The sequence below is a fragment of the Macrotis lagotis genome, chromosome 1, assembly GCF_037893015.1.
Source record: "Macrotis lagotis isolate mMagLag1 chromosome 1, bilby.v1.9.chrom.fasta, whole genome shotgun sequence".
Taxonomy (NCBI): Eukaryota; Metazoa; Chordata; class Mammalia; order Peramelemorphia; family Peramelidae; genus Macrotis; species Macrotis lagotis.
This window is the reverse complement of record NC_133658.1, coordinates 58,258,983-58,274,860: the sequence shown is the minus strand read 5'-3', so window position 1 is coordinate 58,274,860 and position 15,878 is coordinate 58,258,983. Positions and strand designations below refer to the sequence as shown.

General features: G+C 43.6%; 1 protein-coding gene across 1 annotated transcript in view; it reads right to left on the bottom strand.

Annotated features, from left to right (window-relative positions):
* The window catches only part of C1H16orf74 (chromosome 1 C16orf74 homolog), a 64,097-nt gene extending 48,642 nt beyond the window's left edge, over positions 1–15,455 (bottom strand). The window contains exons 1-2 of the mRNA XM_074201819.1: positions 15,386–15,455; positions 3,560–3,631 (exon numbers count right to left, since the gene is read on the bottom strand). Coding sequence (XP_074057920.1) covers positions 3,560–3,587 — 28 coding nt within the window. The 5' untranslated portion in view covers positions 3,588–3,631; positions 15,386–15,455. The remainder of the gene's footprint in view (positions 1–3,559; positions 3,632–15,385) is intronic.
* Positions 15,456–15,878: the final 423 nt, after the last annotated feature.

Here is a 15,878-nt window from a genome sequence, read left to right as displayed (position 1 = left end):
TTTCCTTTCCTTTTTTGTGAGCTTTAAGTGACTTTTCCAGGATCACATAGCTAGCAATAGCAAGTGTCTGAGTCTGGATTTGAACTCAGGTCCTCCTGACTCTAGGATCAGTGCTCTATCCACAGTGTCACCGAGCTGTCCCTGAAGCTATAAGGTTAAGTGACTTGCCCACGTTACATGGCTTCTATATGTCAAATTCTGGACTTGAACCCAGGATCCCCTCACTCTAAACATTATACTAGGGCTGCTTCTTGGTACAAATAGCTATAATTTCTATTTTACAGATAAGTAAACTGAAGCTTTCATTTATCTAAGACCACACATGAAGCTGTGACACAGTGAATGTAGTGATGTCCTTCACTGGAAACTAATTATCTATATGACCCTGAGCAAGTTATTTTACTGCTTTCTACCTCAGTTTCTTCATCTCTAAAAAGGGGATAATAATAACAGTTACCTCAAAGCTTGTGAGAATTAGATGAGACAATATATATAATGTGCAAACCTTGGAGGACTTTATACAGGATATTCCACAAGCTTTAATAGAATAAAACAGCACTAAGGTTTTGGGACACCCTGTATAGCTCTTTTTTTGCATAAAAAGAGGTAGATTATATTGGAAATCGTTACAGCACCCTGTGGAAACTCAAGAGACCCAGGGTCATCCCAGATACCAGGTCCTTCCAGTCTCTCTATCCCCGGTCCCCAGAGTCAGTGGATAATAGGAGCAGTGGCTGTTGAAGCAATTGGGGGAAGGCTGGAAGGGAAGATATCTGGGGGATGGTAAGTGATAAAAAATGCATGTGGAAAGCTTGTCTACCCTTCCTGCCTTCAGCCTGTGGCAGGACTGAGTTCCCTTCTTGCGCCACTCCCAGCACTTATCCTTTATCCCAGGGGCTTCTCCTCCTGTCTCTTTGGTGAGTATCTTTCTCTTACTAGCCTTAGTTCTTTCTTTTTCTGCCTTTGCTGCTGAACTTGCCTCTCTCCCTTTCCATCCAAAATGATTCCTTGTTCAAAGAAGGTATTTATTATTTGTGTTGAAATTGAAATTTTGAGGACTTGAAAGAAATCTTGGCAAACATTTGACAAACCTCTCTTCCCTTCCCCATTTCACCATGGCCACAGTCATAAGGGTCATGGCTCTTCTCAGTTCTTACATTTGAGAAGGTTCACATAAGAACCTCCACTGATCAGGAAGTCCGGGTAGGTGAGAGATGGCCTCTTTTTTCATAATAATGAAAGTGATGGTTCATGCAAAAAAACTTTTCTTTAGGTTTCCAAAATACTTTACATTCTATCATTTCCTTTGATCCTTCCAACAATAACCAACACCACCCCCATTTTGAGGGAGGAAGCATAGAGAAACCATTCCAAGTTACATAGCTGGGAGATGGTAGAGGCACATCTCCACCTCTTATAGTCATTTCCTTTATGTTACATCCCACCATATAAGCTGCAGAGTATGCTTTCTCCAAATTACTGAACAGAGAGCACTGGGCTTAGAATCAGGAAGATTCATCTTTGTGAGTTCAAATGTGGCATCAGACCCTGGGGAAGTCACTTAACTCTATTTACCTTAGTTTCCTTCCCTGTTGGATGAGCCAGAAAAGGAAATGACAAGCCATTCCAGTGTCTTTGCTAAGTTGGGGTGAACCCAGGTCTTCTAACACTAAGCCCAAGACTCTGTCCATCAGTTCATATTATCAAGTGATGCTCATTCTTCCTGAATGTCTCTCACCTCTACCCTAGTTCATTCCGTTTCCTAAGAACAGAAAATCACATCTCCTGAGCCTCAGTCTTCCCACCCAGGAAATGGAGCCAATGGCATCTCTAGATTTTGCTCCTGTAGACAGATTTGACAGTAGCATCCTTCCTCACACAGCTGTTGTGAAGATCCAGATGTAAAGCTCCTATCAATGCATTCTGCCATTGCCTTTGAGCATTTTAGTCTAGGCTGGGGGTATGATTGGGGAAAAGTTTCCTATTCCATACTCAGATAGATCTGAGAAACTAACCATGATACTTCCCTACTCAACAAATTGTAGGATCTCCCAATTATCTTGATTATCTTTAGAATTAAACGTAAACTCCTGTTTCACTAGAAAATTTCTTCACAACCTGGTCTCAACCTACCTTTCATTACATATAACTTCCCTTCAGGCTTTATGGATCAGCTAATCTGAATTTCTTCCTCTTTTTTTAAAATCTATCTCCAAGCAATCTTTGTGCTAGGTGACCCCCACCCCATGCCTAGAATGAACTTCTTCACCTTCACCTCTTATAGAGTCATTTCCTCTATGTTTCAGCTCAAGAGCCACTATATAAGCTGCAGAGTATGCTTTCTCCAAATTACTGTACAGAGCACCGGGCTTAGAATCAGGAAGATTCATCTTTGTGAGTTCAAATCTGGCCTCAGACCCTGGGGAAGTCACTTAACTCTATTTACCTTAGTTTCCTTCCCTGTTGGATGAGCCAGAAAAGGAAATGACAAACCATTCCAGTGTCTTTGCTAAGTTGGGGTTACCATGAATTGGTCTTGACTGAAAGAACCCCCCCCCAACTACCACCACCACTATTTGGTACAAACCTATATAGGTACATGCCTCTTTGAGGGCACAGACAGCTGTTCTTTTGTCTTATACTTCCAGTGTCTAGCATTGTGCTTGAGTAATTTATAAATGCTTTAAGGTAGGCAAAATGCTCGTCCTATCCACATAACAACCTTGTAATGTAAGGACTATTCTTATTTCCATTTTACAGATGAAAGATTGAAGCAATCAGAGGTGAAGAGACTTGCCCAGGGTGTCAGAGTCAGAAAGAGTAGGAGGCTGAATTGGAATTCCTGTCTTTCTGGCTTCAGATTCACATCTCCCCACTGCTTTAATATTAGGCATTTAATAAAGGATTATTGGTTGGTTGCTTGGCTATGAAAAAAAAACAACTCTTTGTAAATCTTAAAGTGCAGTAAAAATCAAAGTTATCACCATCACCACTTCCCATCATCTACTCTGTGTTATCCATTTCTTGTAACTGATTTTTTCCTTCTTTACCTGGACAGTGTGTCTATAATCAGCCTTGGCTGAACCTCTACATCTGCCTACCACTTCCATGAAAGAAGTGTAACATGTATGCAGATCATTTGGGGCTTAAGAGGGAAGTCCACAAAATCACAAATGCAATCTGAGGTTGATAGCCCACCTCTTCCCAAAGAGTCCATGTTCTCTCTATTCTTAGGACATAATTAAAAAAAGTCTTCTTCACTGAGAACTACCCCCCACCATCACCCATCATGTTCCACCTCCTACAAGAGGTTACTAAGGAATGGTCCTAAGAGTGGGCACCCCCTTCTTCTGGGGTGGAGGGGCAGAGAACAAGGGACATACAAAGTATGGAGTCTGCACCAGAGACAGGAAATTTACAGTCAGGCTCACTGGAAATGGCTTAAAAATATTAAGTCATAGCTCAGACTTCAGCTGAACCAACCCAGTCTCTTGAGTCCCAGTGGGTCAAGCTTGGTGGATTTGGCCACAAGACAATGAGAGGCGTATCCAGGCCTTACCTTTCAGACAGGATAACTTAAGTCCCATATTTTCATTCTTTTAGCCTGGGGTAGGCTTCTGCTCTACTGCTCCTGTAAGGAGAGAAGCAGTTGGAAAAGCTCAGAAAGGATAACCATTTATATATGCTAAGCTACCATAGTTTTGTATTAGAAGGAACATGTGTTTCTTGCTCCTCCTCGGTACAGATCCAAATTAGTACACAACAGGAAGCTGTGGTAGAAAAGTGCCACCCCGAGAAACCACTGAGTGATGTCATGGCGCCTGTGACTACATCTGCCTTCAGTTTATTTAAAGAGAAATGTGTGTGTGTGTGTGTGTGTGTGTGTGTGTGTGTGTGTGACACTCGCATATTCATACACAGAAACTTTCAGGGGGATCAAAGCTAAACTGACTCAAGTCACTATCCATGTGTTTGGACTTTGTATGCCAGTTCAGTTTAAATGTGAGCGAATGGCACTTATTCACAAAAGTAATATAATTCTGCTTCTCTGGATCCCAGTCCTTTCAAGTCTGAGGTCCCTTTTTTAATGTCCAAAAATTTCTCAGCTACCCTGTTATTCTTTTAGCTTATATTGATTGAGAAACTTCGTTAAATGGTAAAAAGCAACTTTGAATTGAGTAACGCTTTTAAATGAATATTAATTTTATTATTAGCAATAACAACAATAATAATAACACCATTTACACGTTTACAGAAAACTTGTCCCCAAAGTCCTTGGAATTGCCAAATGGTTCAGCATCAGGAACTGATATAATTTCATCAATTTAAATAGTATTAAAGTGAGGAAGCATTACCATCTATTTGGCAGCAGCCCCCTGAGTACCATGGGAATTTTCTATTTGACTTGCAATTGAAACTTTTTATATGTGTTGCTTCCCTCATTAGAATGTGAGCTCCTTGAGAGCAGGGACTAGCTGACTTTTTATTTATATGCTCAGTACTTAACGTTTCATTCATTCATTCATTCATTCATTCATTCATTCATTCATCTTGCTGATGACATCCTTAGTTTAAATCCAAAGACTGATGTAACGGAGAGAATAATGGCTTTAGTGTCAGAAGACTTGAGTTTGAATCCCATCACTGTCATTTCCTAGTAGTGAGAACTTGGACAAGTCACTTTACCTCGATTTTCTAAAATGTACAATGGGGGGATTTAAAATGATTTCTAAAATCTCCTCCAGCTCTAATTTATGATTCTATCATCCTGAAGAATTCATGGTTGGTAAGTAGAGAAGCCAACTCATTCCTGTTTTGTGTCCCTCCCCACTCTTTAGGTGACCCTCAAGTTTTATGGATGAGATACATTATCTAGTCAGGAAGGAAAAAAGAGCAAGCACTCATTAAGCACCTACTGTATTTCAGCACATTACAAACATTTGATTACTGTATTTCAGTGCATTACAAACATTTGATCCTCACAACAACCCTGGGAGGAGGTGCTATTAGGACCCACGTTTTAATAGTTGAGGAAACCAAGGCAGAAGTGACTTGCCCAGAGTCACACAAACAGAAAAGAAATAAGGACTAGAGGTCCATCTGAGTTGTAAATTGGGAATAAGAGTCTAAAAAGTAAATGTCTGAGCTTGAATTTGAACTCATGCCTTCCTGAGTCCAGGTTCAGGACTCCATCCACTCATTCACCTAACAGTTCCTCTATGCTTTTTCATTTACTAGGTTATGCTGAATTTGGGGGGGAACTAAATGAAGATTGAATGATAATGCTTGATAGACATTTGGATATTTAGACCCCTTACAATAAGACCCCATGGGCCCAACATCCTCGGGATAGAAACCATTCATCTGAAGGATTTTTCAGATGAGGGGATCATTGCTTCTCTGCTCAAGGGAGAACAGAGGAAGTCACTGGTCCAGGGCTGGTCTATAGGGAGGATCACAGGACCCAGAGCAGGAGGGGAATCCACAAAATATGAGGGGAGGAAAGAACAACAGAGAGGATGAGTATCAAGGGAATGGGATTCTCCACTGGGCTCTCCCACTTATCAGTTGTGTGACTTTCTGCTTATCTTGGCCTCCTCTTCCTCAGCTATCTTGTGGAGATCAGAATACTGGTACCACTTCCCTTGCATTCCCTTGCATACATATATATGACATACAGACAATGACACTATAGAAATGTAAATGTAATATTTGTTTGTATAGATCTGTATTATGTGTATGTATGTATGCACACATAGCCCATGCTTGTCCTCTCTGCTCCTGGCTGAGTCAGGAGCTTGGGAATTCTAAGCTGCAGCGGGCTCACCCCAAGAGAAGCCCACTTTAGGTCTGGCACCACCATGGCAAGCTCTGAGAGTGGAGACTGCTAGATTATCTGGGGAATGACCTGGACTAGATCAGAAACAGAGTTGGTCAAATCCTCTAAGTCTATCAGAAAGGGGAGTAAGCCCATATCACCCTGCTGGGGTGATAGAGGGAGGCCAAGGCTCAAAAGAAATAAAGATATAAAGGGAAAAAAACAAGAAAGGAAAGAATAAATGAATGAAGGAATAAATGAATAATAAAATAGAAAAAATATGAAGCAGATAGGAAAAGATATATTTAAATATTATTTTCCCAGCACTATGTTACATACTTTACAAGTATGATCTCATTTGACAAAGAACTAGTAATGCTAAAGACTGCCTTATGAATGTGTGTTGTTGAGTGGCGTAGGACTGTAGAGTGCTGACTTTGGGAGTCATACAAGAACAGATCTGGGTTCAGATTCTAGTTTTGATATTTTCTGGCTGTGGCTTAGCCCCTTCTAGATTACTGCTCTCTCCATGGGGAAGTGAGAATTGTAATAACTGCACACTCTCACTTCCCAGGGTTCTTGTGAGGAAAATGCTTACCAAGCTTTAGAAGTGCTAGTGAAAAGTGAGAGATGATTAAGCTCTATTAGTCATTTGCACTCAGGGGAGTGGATTTATCAGTGTTTTTCTGAAAGCAAACAGATTTTGATAAGCAGAAAGGCAAATGGAGAGAAACTGTAGGGTTGTCTGGCGTAGGTCGCACTCTGGTTTCCTTCTCAGAGCCACCTAGAACAGCTCTTTCCAGTTTTTGTCACTTAGGTATTCATTCTCTTATGCTTCTTTAAATTTTCTAGGGGGCTAAGTGACAACATGGAGGAACCAACTTTGGAAAACTCAGGAAATTGATGGAAAGAAGAGAGGGGCAGTGAGTGTCCCAGGGGAGTCATGGTCGATAGCCATATTTCATCTGAACCAGGGATAAGCCCTGGAAAAGATTCTGATTAGGGATGGCTGACCAGATCATGAATTGAATTAGAGGTTAGAGATACAGGAGGGTGAGGGGCCAGAGTGGCCCTAAGCTATCTATCCCAGGATGGGGACAGATGTTGGAGCTATAAAGGGAAGTTCATTTTTGGTCTGATGCCCATCAGTATTGGTGGCACCTAAGTACAAACCACCAACCAAGAGTCATCAGAGTGCCGATATGCTCAAGTATGGAAACCATCCATTCTTATTAGCTCCTGGCAGAAATTGTGTCATTTTCTGTCCCTAACTCTGTTTTCCTTGTTTTCCTAGACGACCCCGGTCCGACTCTTGCATTCTTGAGTTCTTGCCTGTACCGCAATCTTGGTGAAGGAACATTATTACATCAATTATTCTCCAAAGGCATATGGGAGAGGCCTTCAGTTCATTTGTTGTTAATCAGCACTGGGCTAAAGAGGATAAGGGAAGCATCAGGGGAGAAGTTAACTATGTTCTGGGTGAGGCTTATGGAAAAAGGCTCCCAAATATCAGCTTACATCACAGGAGGTGGTCCTGGGTCCCATTAGGGCAGCCACTTCCACCTTGATAAAAAGCCAAGCTGTCTAACACACTGAAGAGAGGTCTCATAAATATTTGAAGAATTCCAATGAGGAAGGACTAGAGTCTTCCTTGAAAAGAAGTGAAAATTCAAATAGTGAATCTTAGACCTTCCATTGACTTCTATTTTATTCGGTCACTGACTTCAAAACTGAAGATTCATTCCCAAGGGATTATCAGCTGAAAACTCTTAGAAAAGAACAGAGTTTAAATGAAATTTCCCATTATTCTTTACCACTTGCCCTAGAATCCCAGATGTGCTCCAGATGCTTTATGTACTTTGAGGGTAAACGACCACTTTGGTACTCTCAAAAAGGCTGTTGAGTAGCTTTAATAGAAATTTGTATGTAAAAAAACCTCCAAGACAAGGGAACAAGCAGAAAATGGTGGAAATGAGACCGAAATCACCTCTCAGGCAGCTAGTTAGTCTGTCCAGGATGGAGAAGTGAGTCTTATGCTATTACTTGAGTGACTTTATTAACAGGTCTTCTGATGGTAGTTATTAGGAGAGTCAAATTATCACCAACAAAGCTGGGAACAGGAAGGCAAGGGCTCAGGTAGACCCTGAACATGTAAGCTTTCGGTTTATACATTACCAAATTGTGGGTTTCAATATACTGAGTTTGATTACTCATAAAAATTAATAACTGACATTTAAGATTTGCAAAGCACTTAAAATTTGTTAATCCATCACAACAAGCCTGTAAGGTCAGAGCTATAATTAATTTCCCCTTTACAGAAGAAGAAAGATGTTAAATGACTTCTCCAGGGCCATCCAGTTGGTCGGTACCAGAGACACATTCAAACTCAAGTCTTTGAGATTTAGGCAGAGTGTGTTATAGTAATAGTGCCTCACATTTCTAGTATGTGTTCAGATTTCCAAGACTCTAATATTATTATAATACCAGTTTTAAGGAGGTGGAAACTGAGGCTTCAGGTCCTGGATGGTATAGGAAAGTCTCTGGGTCCTTTTCCTTCTTTTGAGCTTTTTGTGATTGTGTAAACTCTCCAGTGTCACCCAACTGCTAAATACCAGAGCAAAGGACCACCCAAAGTCTCTGACTCTGATATCAAACTTCTTCCACAATGAAGTATAATAACATCCTTGCATAGATTACTGCTAAGTGTGCTTTTTTGATTTATTGCTTTGCTTTGCTTTGTTACCATAACCATAGAGTGTTTAGACTGAAAGAGACTTGGTTGGATATTAACTTTTGCTTATGTTGTTTGGTTTTTGATGTATTCTATTTGTAGCTTTCTGCATGCTGGGTAGTGAGGAAAAGCCTTAGCAGATCTTAGATGAATTATAAAATCAAAGAAGGGGCTCTCCAAGATAGGAAGGTCACACCAATAGTAAAAGATTCCATTGGACCCCCATCTTGATGCTGAAGAATGAAAATTCACATTATTTATGTTGTATATTATTTGTATTTATCTTGTTAAAACTTTTCCCAATTATATTTTAATGGAGTAGGGATTTGGGAGTTTTGAGGACTGCATTCCTCCTGCAGGCTGCAAGATCATCCAGTCCAACCTCTTGGTTTGGTAAAGAAGGAAACTGAGGCACATAGAAAGAAGTGACTTACTCAAGACACCCAGCTGGACTAAAGACAGAATGAGGAACAGAAATCTAGGTTCTTTCTACTCTGTCACCTGGTTTTTACAGGCGATGCCATTTCCACTTTGCTGCCAGGGCCTCAGCTGTCAAATGAGAGTATTGTACCAAATAAATGGCCTCAAGAGTCATTCTAGCTCGGTGCTCAAGGTTTCCTGCTAGCTCTGCTGTTCAATAGTCTATGAGTAGACTTTTCAGTGCTGGGGACAGATGTTCACCAGCATCCATGGCTGCTACCAGTTTGTAGGGTGGAACTGGTTTGTTGAGGGCAGCCTTCAGGGTTAGGGCTTCAGACAGTGGCCTGGGAAGCAGAGCAAACTGACCTAAACAGAACCTGAAATTACCCCCCCCCCCACACACACCAAGTAATCCAACTATCAAGGCTAATGAATGATAGAGCTTGTTCTATTAGGAAGGCAGCTTGGCATCGTGGGATGAATGCTGCCTCTGACTTAGAATCTTGCCTCCGCCCTGGGCAGCTTTGCAACATGAAGGCAAGTCCCATCCTCTCAACAAGGATCAGTCTCCCATTTCATAAAATGAAGAGATTGTTGTTTCCCAGGGGACCTGACAAAGCCTATGGACAATTTTCCAAAAACTGTATTTTCTAGTTGTACAGAATAAAATCCATAGAATTACAAAGAAAATCAATCATATTGAAATACAGTTAGCCAAAAAAAAAAAAGTCTTGGATTCCAAGTAAAGAACTTTATGTTCTTAGGTGGTGCAATGGGTGGAGTATGTAAACTTAGAGTCTAGAAGACTGGAGTCTGAGCACAGCCTTAGATACTCCCTCCCTCCCTAGCAATGTGACCATAGTCAAGTGCTATATCTGCAAAACGGGACTAATAAAGGCGCCAACCTCACTGAGTAGCTATAATGATCAAGTGACATCATTTATGGAAAAGTGCTATGTGCATACTATTGTTCTTATTACTACTATTATCCTGGATGTATTCACTCTAAGGGAACTTCCAGATTTAACATTCTAGGATTCTGTGAATAATGTTATTAATAAGCAAAGGTCATATGTATGCTGATCATATTCTGGGAGGAGGAAGCGCATTTGGGCTGTTACCCCTGTTTATATAACAACAGGTGATCACACGGCAGCCTGGGCCCAGAGACGGGAGGGAGGCCAAGCTGGAGAGCCAAGAGGCCCTAAAGAAAAATCTCAGGTCGCTTGGCTGCAAGGAGAGAGAAGTCTGGCAACCTGCATGAGTTTCCTACCCTACAAAAATGTGGCTTTCATAGTGAGTTGGAAGCTTTAGAGGTTTTTTTGTCCCCTTTAGAGTAGCAGTTTGTTAACTGTTTACATCCTGGCTGGTAACAGTTGAGTCTCTTACATATTTTAAAGCCCCTTAGTACCAGAGGGCCTTCAGATAAAACTGCTTTCTGTTGAAGGGGTAGGCAAATCAATACTCATTTCCCATTTCAGGACTCTAGGTCTTCTCTGGGGAGAGGGTAAAATGGGCATCATAGCCCTCTACAATGGTTCCTGGTATCAAGAGTATCAATGAGCAGCTCCAAATAAAACTACATCTTAGAACCCCTAATTGCTAGTGACTTAGCACTAGCTTTGTATATAAGAATCATAGACCCTACCTGCCTAGGACGACAAGGATAAAAGAGGCTTCCCAGACTACATTGCAGTAGCCACACACACAGAAAATAAATGTTAAGTAGAGCTAGAAACTAAACAAAATTAAGACCCAATCCTGGTGATCCCAAGCAGGCAGCCATCTTCACTATGCATTGGCATTCAGATGCTGATTTTTACAGCTTTTTGAGGTTCACTTCCATGATGAAACTCAAATTTAAAGCCATCAAAGAATGTCAGATCTATGAGGTGGTCTTAGAACATCTTAAAGCATCATCAAAATGAGAATTGAAGTGAGTTGGAATCCTGGTTTCAACCACTAACTAGGTGTACTGCTTTGGAACAATATGTTAAAATAAAAAAAAGTTACTGTTAGAAGAGAATTCAGAGATCATTGCATAGAAACATTTCATTTTCTAAAAGGAAACTGAGGTGCAGAGAGGGAAGCAAATAAAGGGTAGAGGCAAAACTAGAACCTAGACCTTCTGATGTCTATTTCCTGCTGCTGCGATTAAACACTTCCTATCTTAGAAAGAACATAGATGGTTTCTCTTACTCCTCTTCCCCTTTTGAAAAGAATTTCTCAAGGAATTGACAAAAGTGTAAAGAAAGTCATGACTGCCAACCACCTTGGGCCCTGTGGAAAATGTACTACTTCCTCTTATAATAGTCGGAGGTCATGTCCCACTAGAAAGAGGCTGGTTTTTCATATGCCTGTCTGCCATAATGCCAACCTTTATTATCTCCCTCATATAAATGGCAACTTTCAGCCTCAAGTCCTTGCAAAACTTCAGGGGGGACAGGAAAAGTGGTCTATGCCAGTGATCCACCATTTCCCTGCATGCCTCAGTGCTCTCTTAGCAGATTTTTCAGGGTGGTAAGTGACTTAGAAACCCAATGTACAACAAGAAATTAAAAAGAATGTTCCTTGTCACTTCCAGTCCTTTGGGAGACTTTTGTCACTTCTTGTTTATATGGTAAAACCAGATGATGGCTTTCAAAATTTGATCCTGTAGAATGGGAGCAAGTAAGAATCAAGAGACATGGGTTTGAGTATTGTCTCTGACATCAAACTGACTGTGGGACTTTGGATGCTTCATTTATCTCTGGGTCTTATTTTCTACTTTTAGGAATGAAAGGCAATGGCAAGGATAGATTCCTGAGGTCCCTTCTTCTGATTTAATTTCTTTCTTTCTAAAATCCACGAGAGAAGAGTTCTCCCTTAAATCCTCCAGATGCAATGCAAACCACTCTTCCCTATCAGAATACTTACCCTCATGGAAAATAGTAGAGCAAAGTTTCACATAACATATTTAATATCCTTGCCGGCACATAGGAATACACTTGCTAAGAGATCAGATTAGACTGGATGGACTTTCAACCTCTTTAGAGCCAGCAGGAAAGATTAAGACTTTCCAAAACTACATAACCTCTTTTTTCTATCTCTTCCTCAAAAGTACATGGGGTCTAGGGATGCTGCCAGATTTTTATATGGTTTTGTATTGTGGAATTGTCTAGTTTTCCATGACAAGTAAATTTAATTTTTTGAGTTGGGGATAAAGTCAAAGGCTGTGCTGAAAGGCAACCACTACCATGCAAAGGAAAAAACTCTGGCATGGGATTCAAAAGATTTAAGCAAGTCATCTAACCTCAGTGAACTTCAGTTTACTCATTTGTAAAATGGGGCCGTTAGGTGGGCAGCTAGATGGCAAAATGGATAGAGCACCAGCCTTGGAGTAAGTAGGACCTGAATTCAAATCTAACCTCAGGCACTTAATAATTAGTCACTTAACCCAACTGCCTCGCAATGCCCTCCCCCCAGTGGGGCAGCTAGGTGGTACAGTAGATAGAGTGCCATGCCTGAGGTAAGGAAGACTCATCTTCCTGGCCTCAGACAGACCTGGGCAAGTCGTTTAACCTCAGTTTCCTCATCTGTATGTAAAATGAACTGGAGAAGGAAATGGCAAGACACTCTGATGTCTTTGCTGAGAAAATCCCCAGTGGGTCTTGAAGAGACAGACACTTCTGAACTGACAAATGGGAATTAGAATAATAAGGCTATGAGGGGAAAGTTCTGTAAATCTTAAAGCACCACCAAAATGAGAATTGAAATGAGTTAGATTCCTGCTGCTTTGGGCAAGACACTTCCACCCCTAGGAGTTTCAATTTCAAAACCAGCCTCAGTCACTTGTGAGCTGTGAGACACTTGGCTAAGTACCTCTGTCTCCCTTGGTTTCCTCAACTGTCAATAAGAGATAAAGTGAGATAATATAGGTAATGCGATTGGCACAGTGTGGGCCATATATAAATTCTTCTTCCCTTCCCTTCCTCCCTTCAACTTCCCAATGTGTCAGATGATGGAGTGAGGCCAGATGATATGTAAATTCTTTGAGCCTGTAATATTCTCCTGTGGGTCCCATCTACTCTTCCCTACTTCCAGGAGTCAAAGCCTTTTCAGAAATCTGATTTTTTAAAAATTGTCTTTTAGATGTCTTTTTCAGTATATAAAATAACTGGGGTTTGGAGGGAAAACTTTAATATAAGAGAAGGGGGGGAGCACTGGCCAGGGAGTCAGGTCTGGATTGAAATCCTGGCTTCCCTCACTCCACCCTACTCTTTGGTTGGAAAAGTCCTTTGATATTCCATGGTCTCAGTTTAACTCCTTGTATATAAAGAGGTTGAATTCAGTGATCCCTCATGTCTCTCCCAGCTGTAATAGTCTATGACTCTAACTCCAAGGGGAAAGCACTCTTCCCCCCTTCTCCAATTAAGGCAAATAGAAAATCACAACCAGCAAAACTGGAAAGGACATGGGAACACAGAACATTCCAGCTGGGAAGGGTCCTCAAAACAGAACATGTCACAACTGGAAGGCCCTTTAGAATTCAATTCAACAAGCACTTATTAGGCACCTACTGCATGAAAGGTGTAGGTACCAGCAATCTAGACAAAAATGAAAACCAAATCCCTACTTTTAAAGAGTTCACAGGGGTAGAAGAGAGAATATTGGAGCTAGAAGAGCCTTAGAACATGAGACAAAAGGTTGGCAAAGGGCTTTTGGAGGATAATCCTGTTTCCTCTAAACCACCTTTGAGTTCCAACAGCCAGAAAGACTTGAGGAAATTCAGAGTAAATTACACCTTGGACTAGAAATCCAGCTTGGATGCCTAAGGAGAGTATAGACCCACAAAAGAAGGGTATCCTAAATTGGAAAAGTCCTTCCAAAGAGAAAGGGCTGTTTCCAGAGGCTTCTCTCCCCATGCCAGCCCCATCTCGCCTCTCAGAACACATTTTCATTGCCAATGACTTTCTGCCCAGAAATCTGCCGATTCTAACTTATTCTTCTTTCCCCCGATCTCCAGGCATCAGAGGCAGCCGCCGGCAGAGCTAACACACATGCCCACAAGGTCCCACTCATTCCGGATCGAGGGGAGCTGACTAACTGAGCGAGGGTCCTGCCCCAGGAGGGAAGTGGCAAGGGGTGGGTTTCTCCAGCCCCGGCTCTGCAGCGCCCCACGCGTGGCCTCCTCACTCAGGACTCCCCCACTCCCTCCTTGGGTCACTCCCTTCAGACTGAGGGGCTTGAGATCGAATCTCGGAGGTGGGGTTGCGCACGAGGGCATTTGGACATCTAAGTACTCCCAGGAGCTAGGACTTGAGAAAGCAGGCAGAGAAATGCGCCCCTCACCCCACCCCCCGGGTGCTGGATCGTGCGCTCTCATTTGGGGGGGGGGGTTACAGTGACGCTGATTCTAGAATACAGAGCATGTTGTATAGAGAATAGTGTGAGTGAGTGTGTGTATTGCTTGTGTATTGTGTGTGTGTGCGTGTGTGTATACAGACACACACAAAGACAGAGACAGAAAGAGAGACAGAGAGACAGAGACAGAGAGAGAGACAGAGAGACAGAGAGAGAGACAGAGAGAGAAGAGAGAGAGAGAGAGAGAGAGAGAGAGAGAGAGAGACAGAGAGACAGAGAGAGAGAGACAGAGAGAGAGACAGAGAGAGAGAGAGAGAGACAGAGAGACAGAGAGACAGAGAGAGAAGAGACAGAGACAGAGAGAGAGACAGAGAGACAGAGAGAGAGAGAGACAGAGAGACAGAGAGAGAGAGAGACAGAGAGACAGAGAGACAAAGAGAAGAGACAGATAGAGACATAGAGAGAGAGACAGAGAGAGAGACAGAGAGACAGAGAGAGAGAGAGAGAGAGAGAGAGAGAGAGAGAGAGAGAGAGACAGAGAGAGAGACAGAGAGACAGAGAGAGAGACAGAGAGACAGAGAGAGAGAGAGACAGAGAGACAGAGAGAGAGAGAGACAGAGAGACAGAGAGACAGAGAGAAGAGACAGAGAGAGACATAGAGAGAGAGACAGAGAGAGAGACAGAGAGACAGAGAGAGAGAGAGACAGAGAGACAGAGAGAGAGAGAGAGAGAGAGAGAGAGAGAGAGAGAGAGAGAGAGAGAGACAGAGAGACAGAAAGAAAGATAGAAAGAGACACAGACAGAGATAGAGAGATAGAGAGCAAGACAGAGAGAGAGAGAGAGAGACAGAGAGAGAGACAGAGAGACAGAGAGAGAGACAGAGAGACAGAGAGAGAGAGAGACAGAGAGAGAGAGACAGAGAGACAGAGAGACGGAGGGAGGGACAGGGAGAGCGAGCGCGAGCGCCTCGCGGGGGGCGGGGGCGGGAGCCCTCGGGGCCCCGATCGGCGGGGAGACGCCCGAGCCCCCGGGGTTGGCAGCCCTCCCGGGGGACGCTGGGCAGAGACACTCACCGGCTCCGGGGTGCGCCCGCCGCCCCCAGCTGCAGCCCGGCTCCCGGGGCCCCGAGCGCTCGGCCGCCGATCAGCTGGGCTCATCGCTCCGGGCCGGAAGGGGTCGGGGGCGGCGGCTCGGCTCGGCTCGGCTCGGCTCGGCGCAGCCCGGCCCGGCCCGGCCGGCGCAGCCCGGCAGCAGCAGCAGCCGCGGCGGGGCCAGGGAGGGCAGCGGCGGCGGCGGCGCGGAGCCCAGCCTGGGCCAGCCCGGGCGGGGCGGCCCCGAGTGATTTGCATGTCGCCTCTGGTCCCACCTTCCCGATTCACCTATAAATCTCTGCTGACATCAGGCCCGGGCCGCCGGGAGGCTCTCGGGCGCCGCCAGCCCGACCCGGCGCGGCCCGGCCCCCGCGGGCAGCACCCCCGCCCCGGCGCTGCTCGGGGGCTGCTCCTCGGACCCGGGCTCCGGGGGCCCTGCCTCCCTGGGTGGCGAATCCCGCTTCCTTGGAGAAAG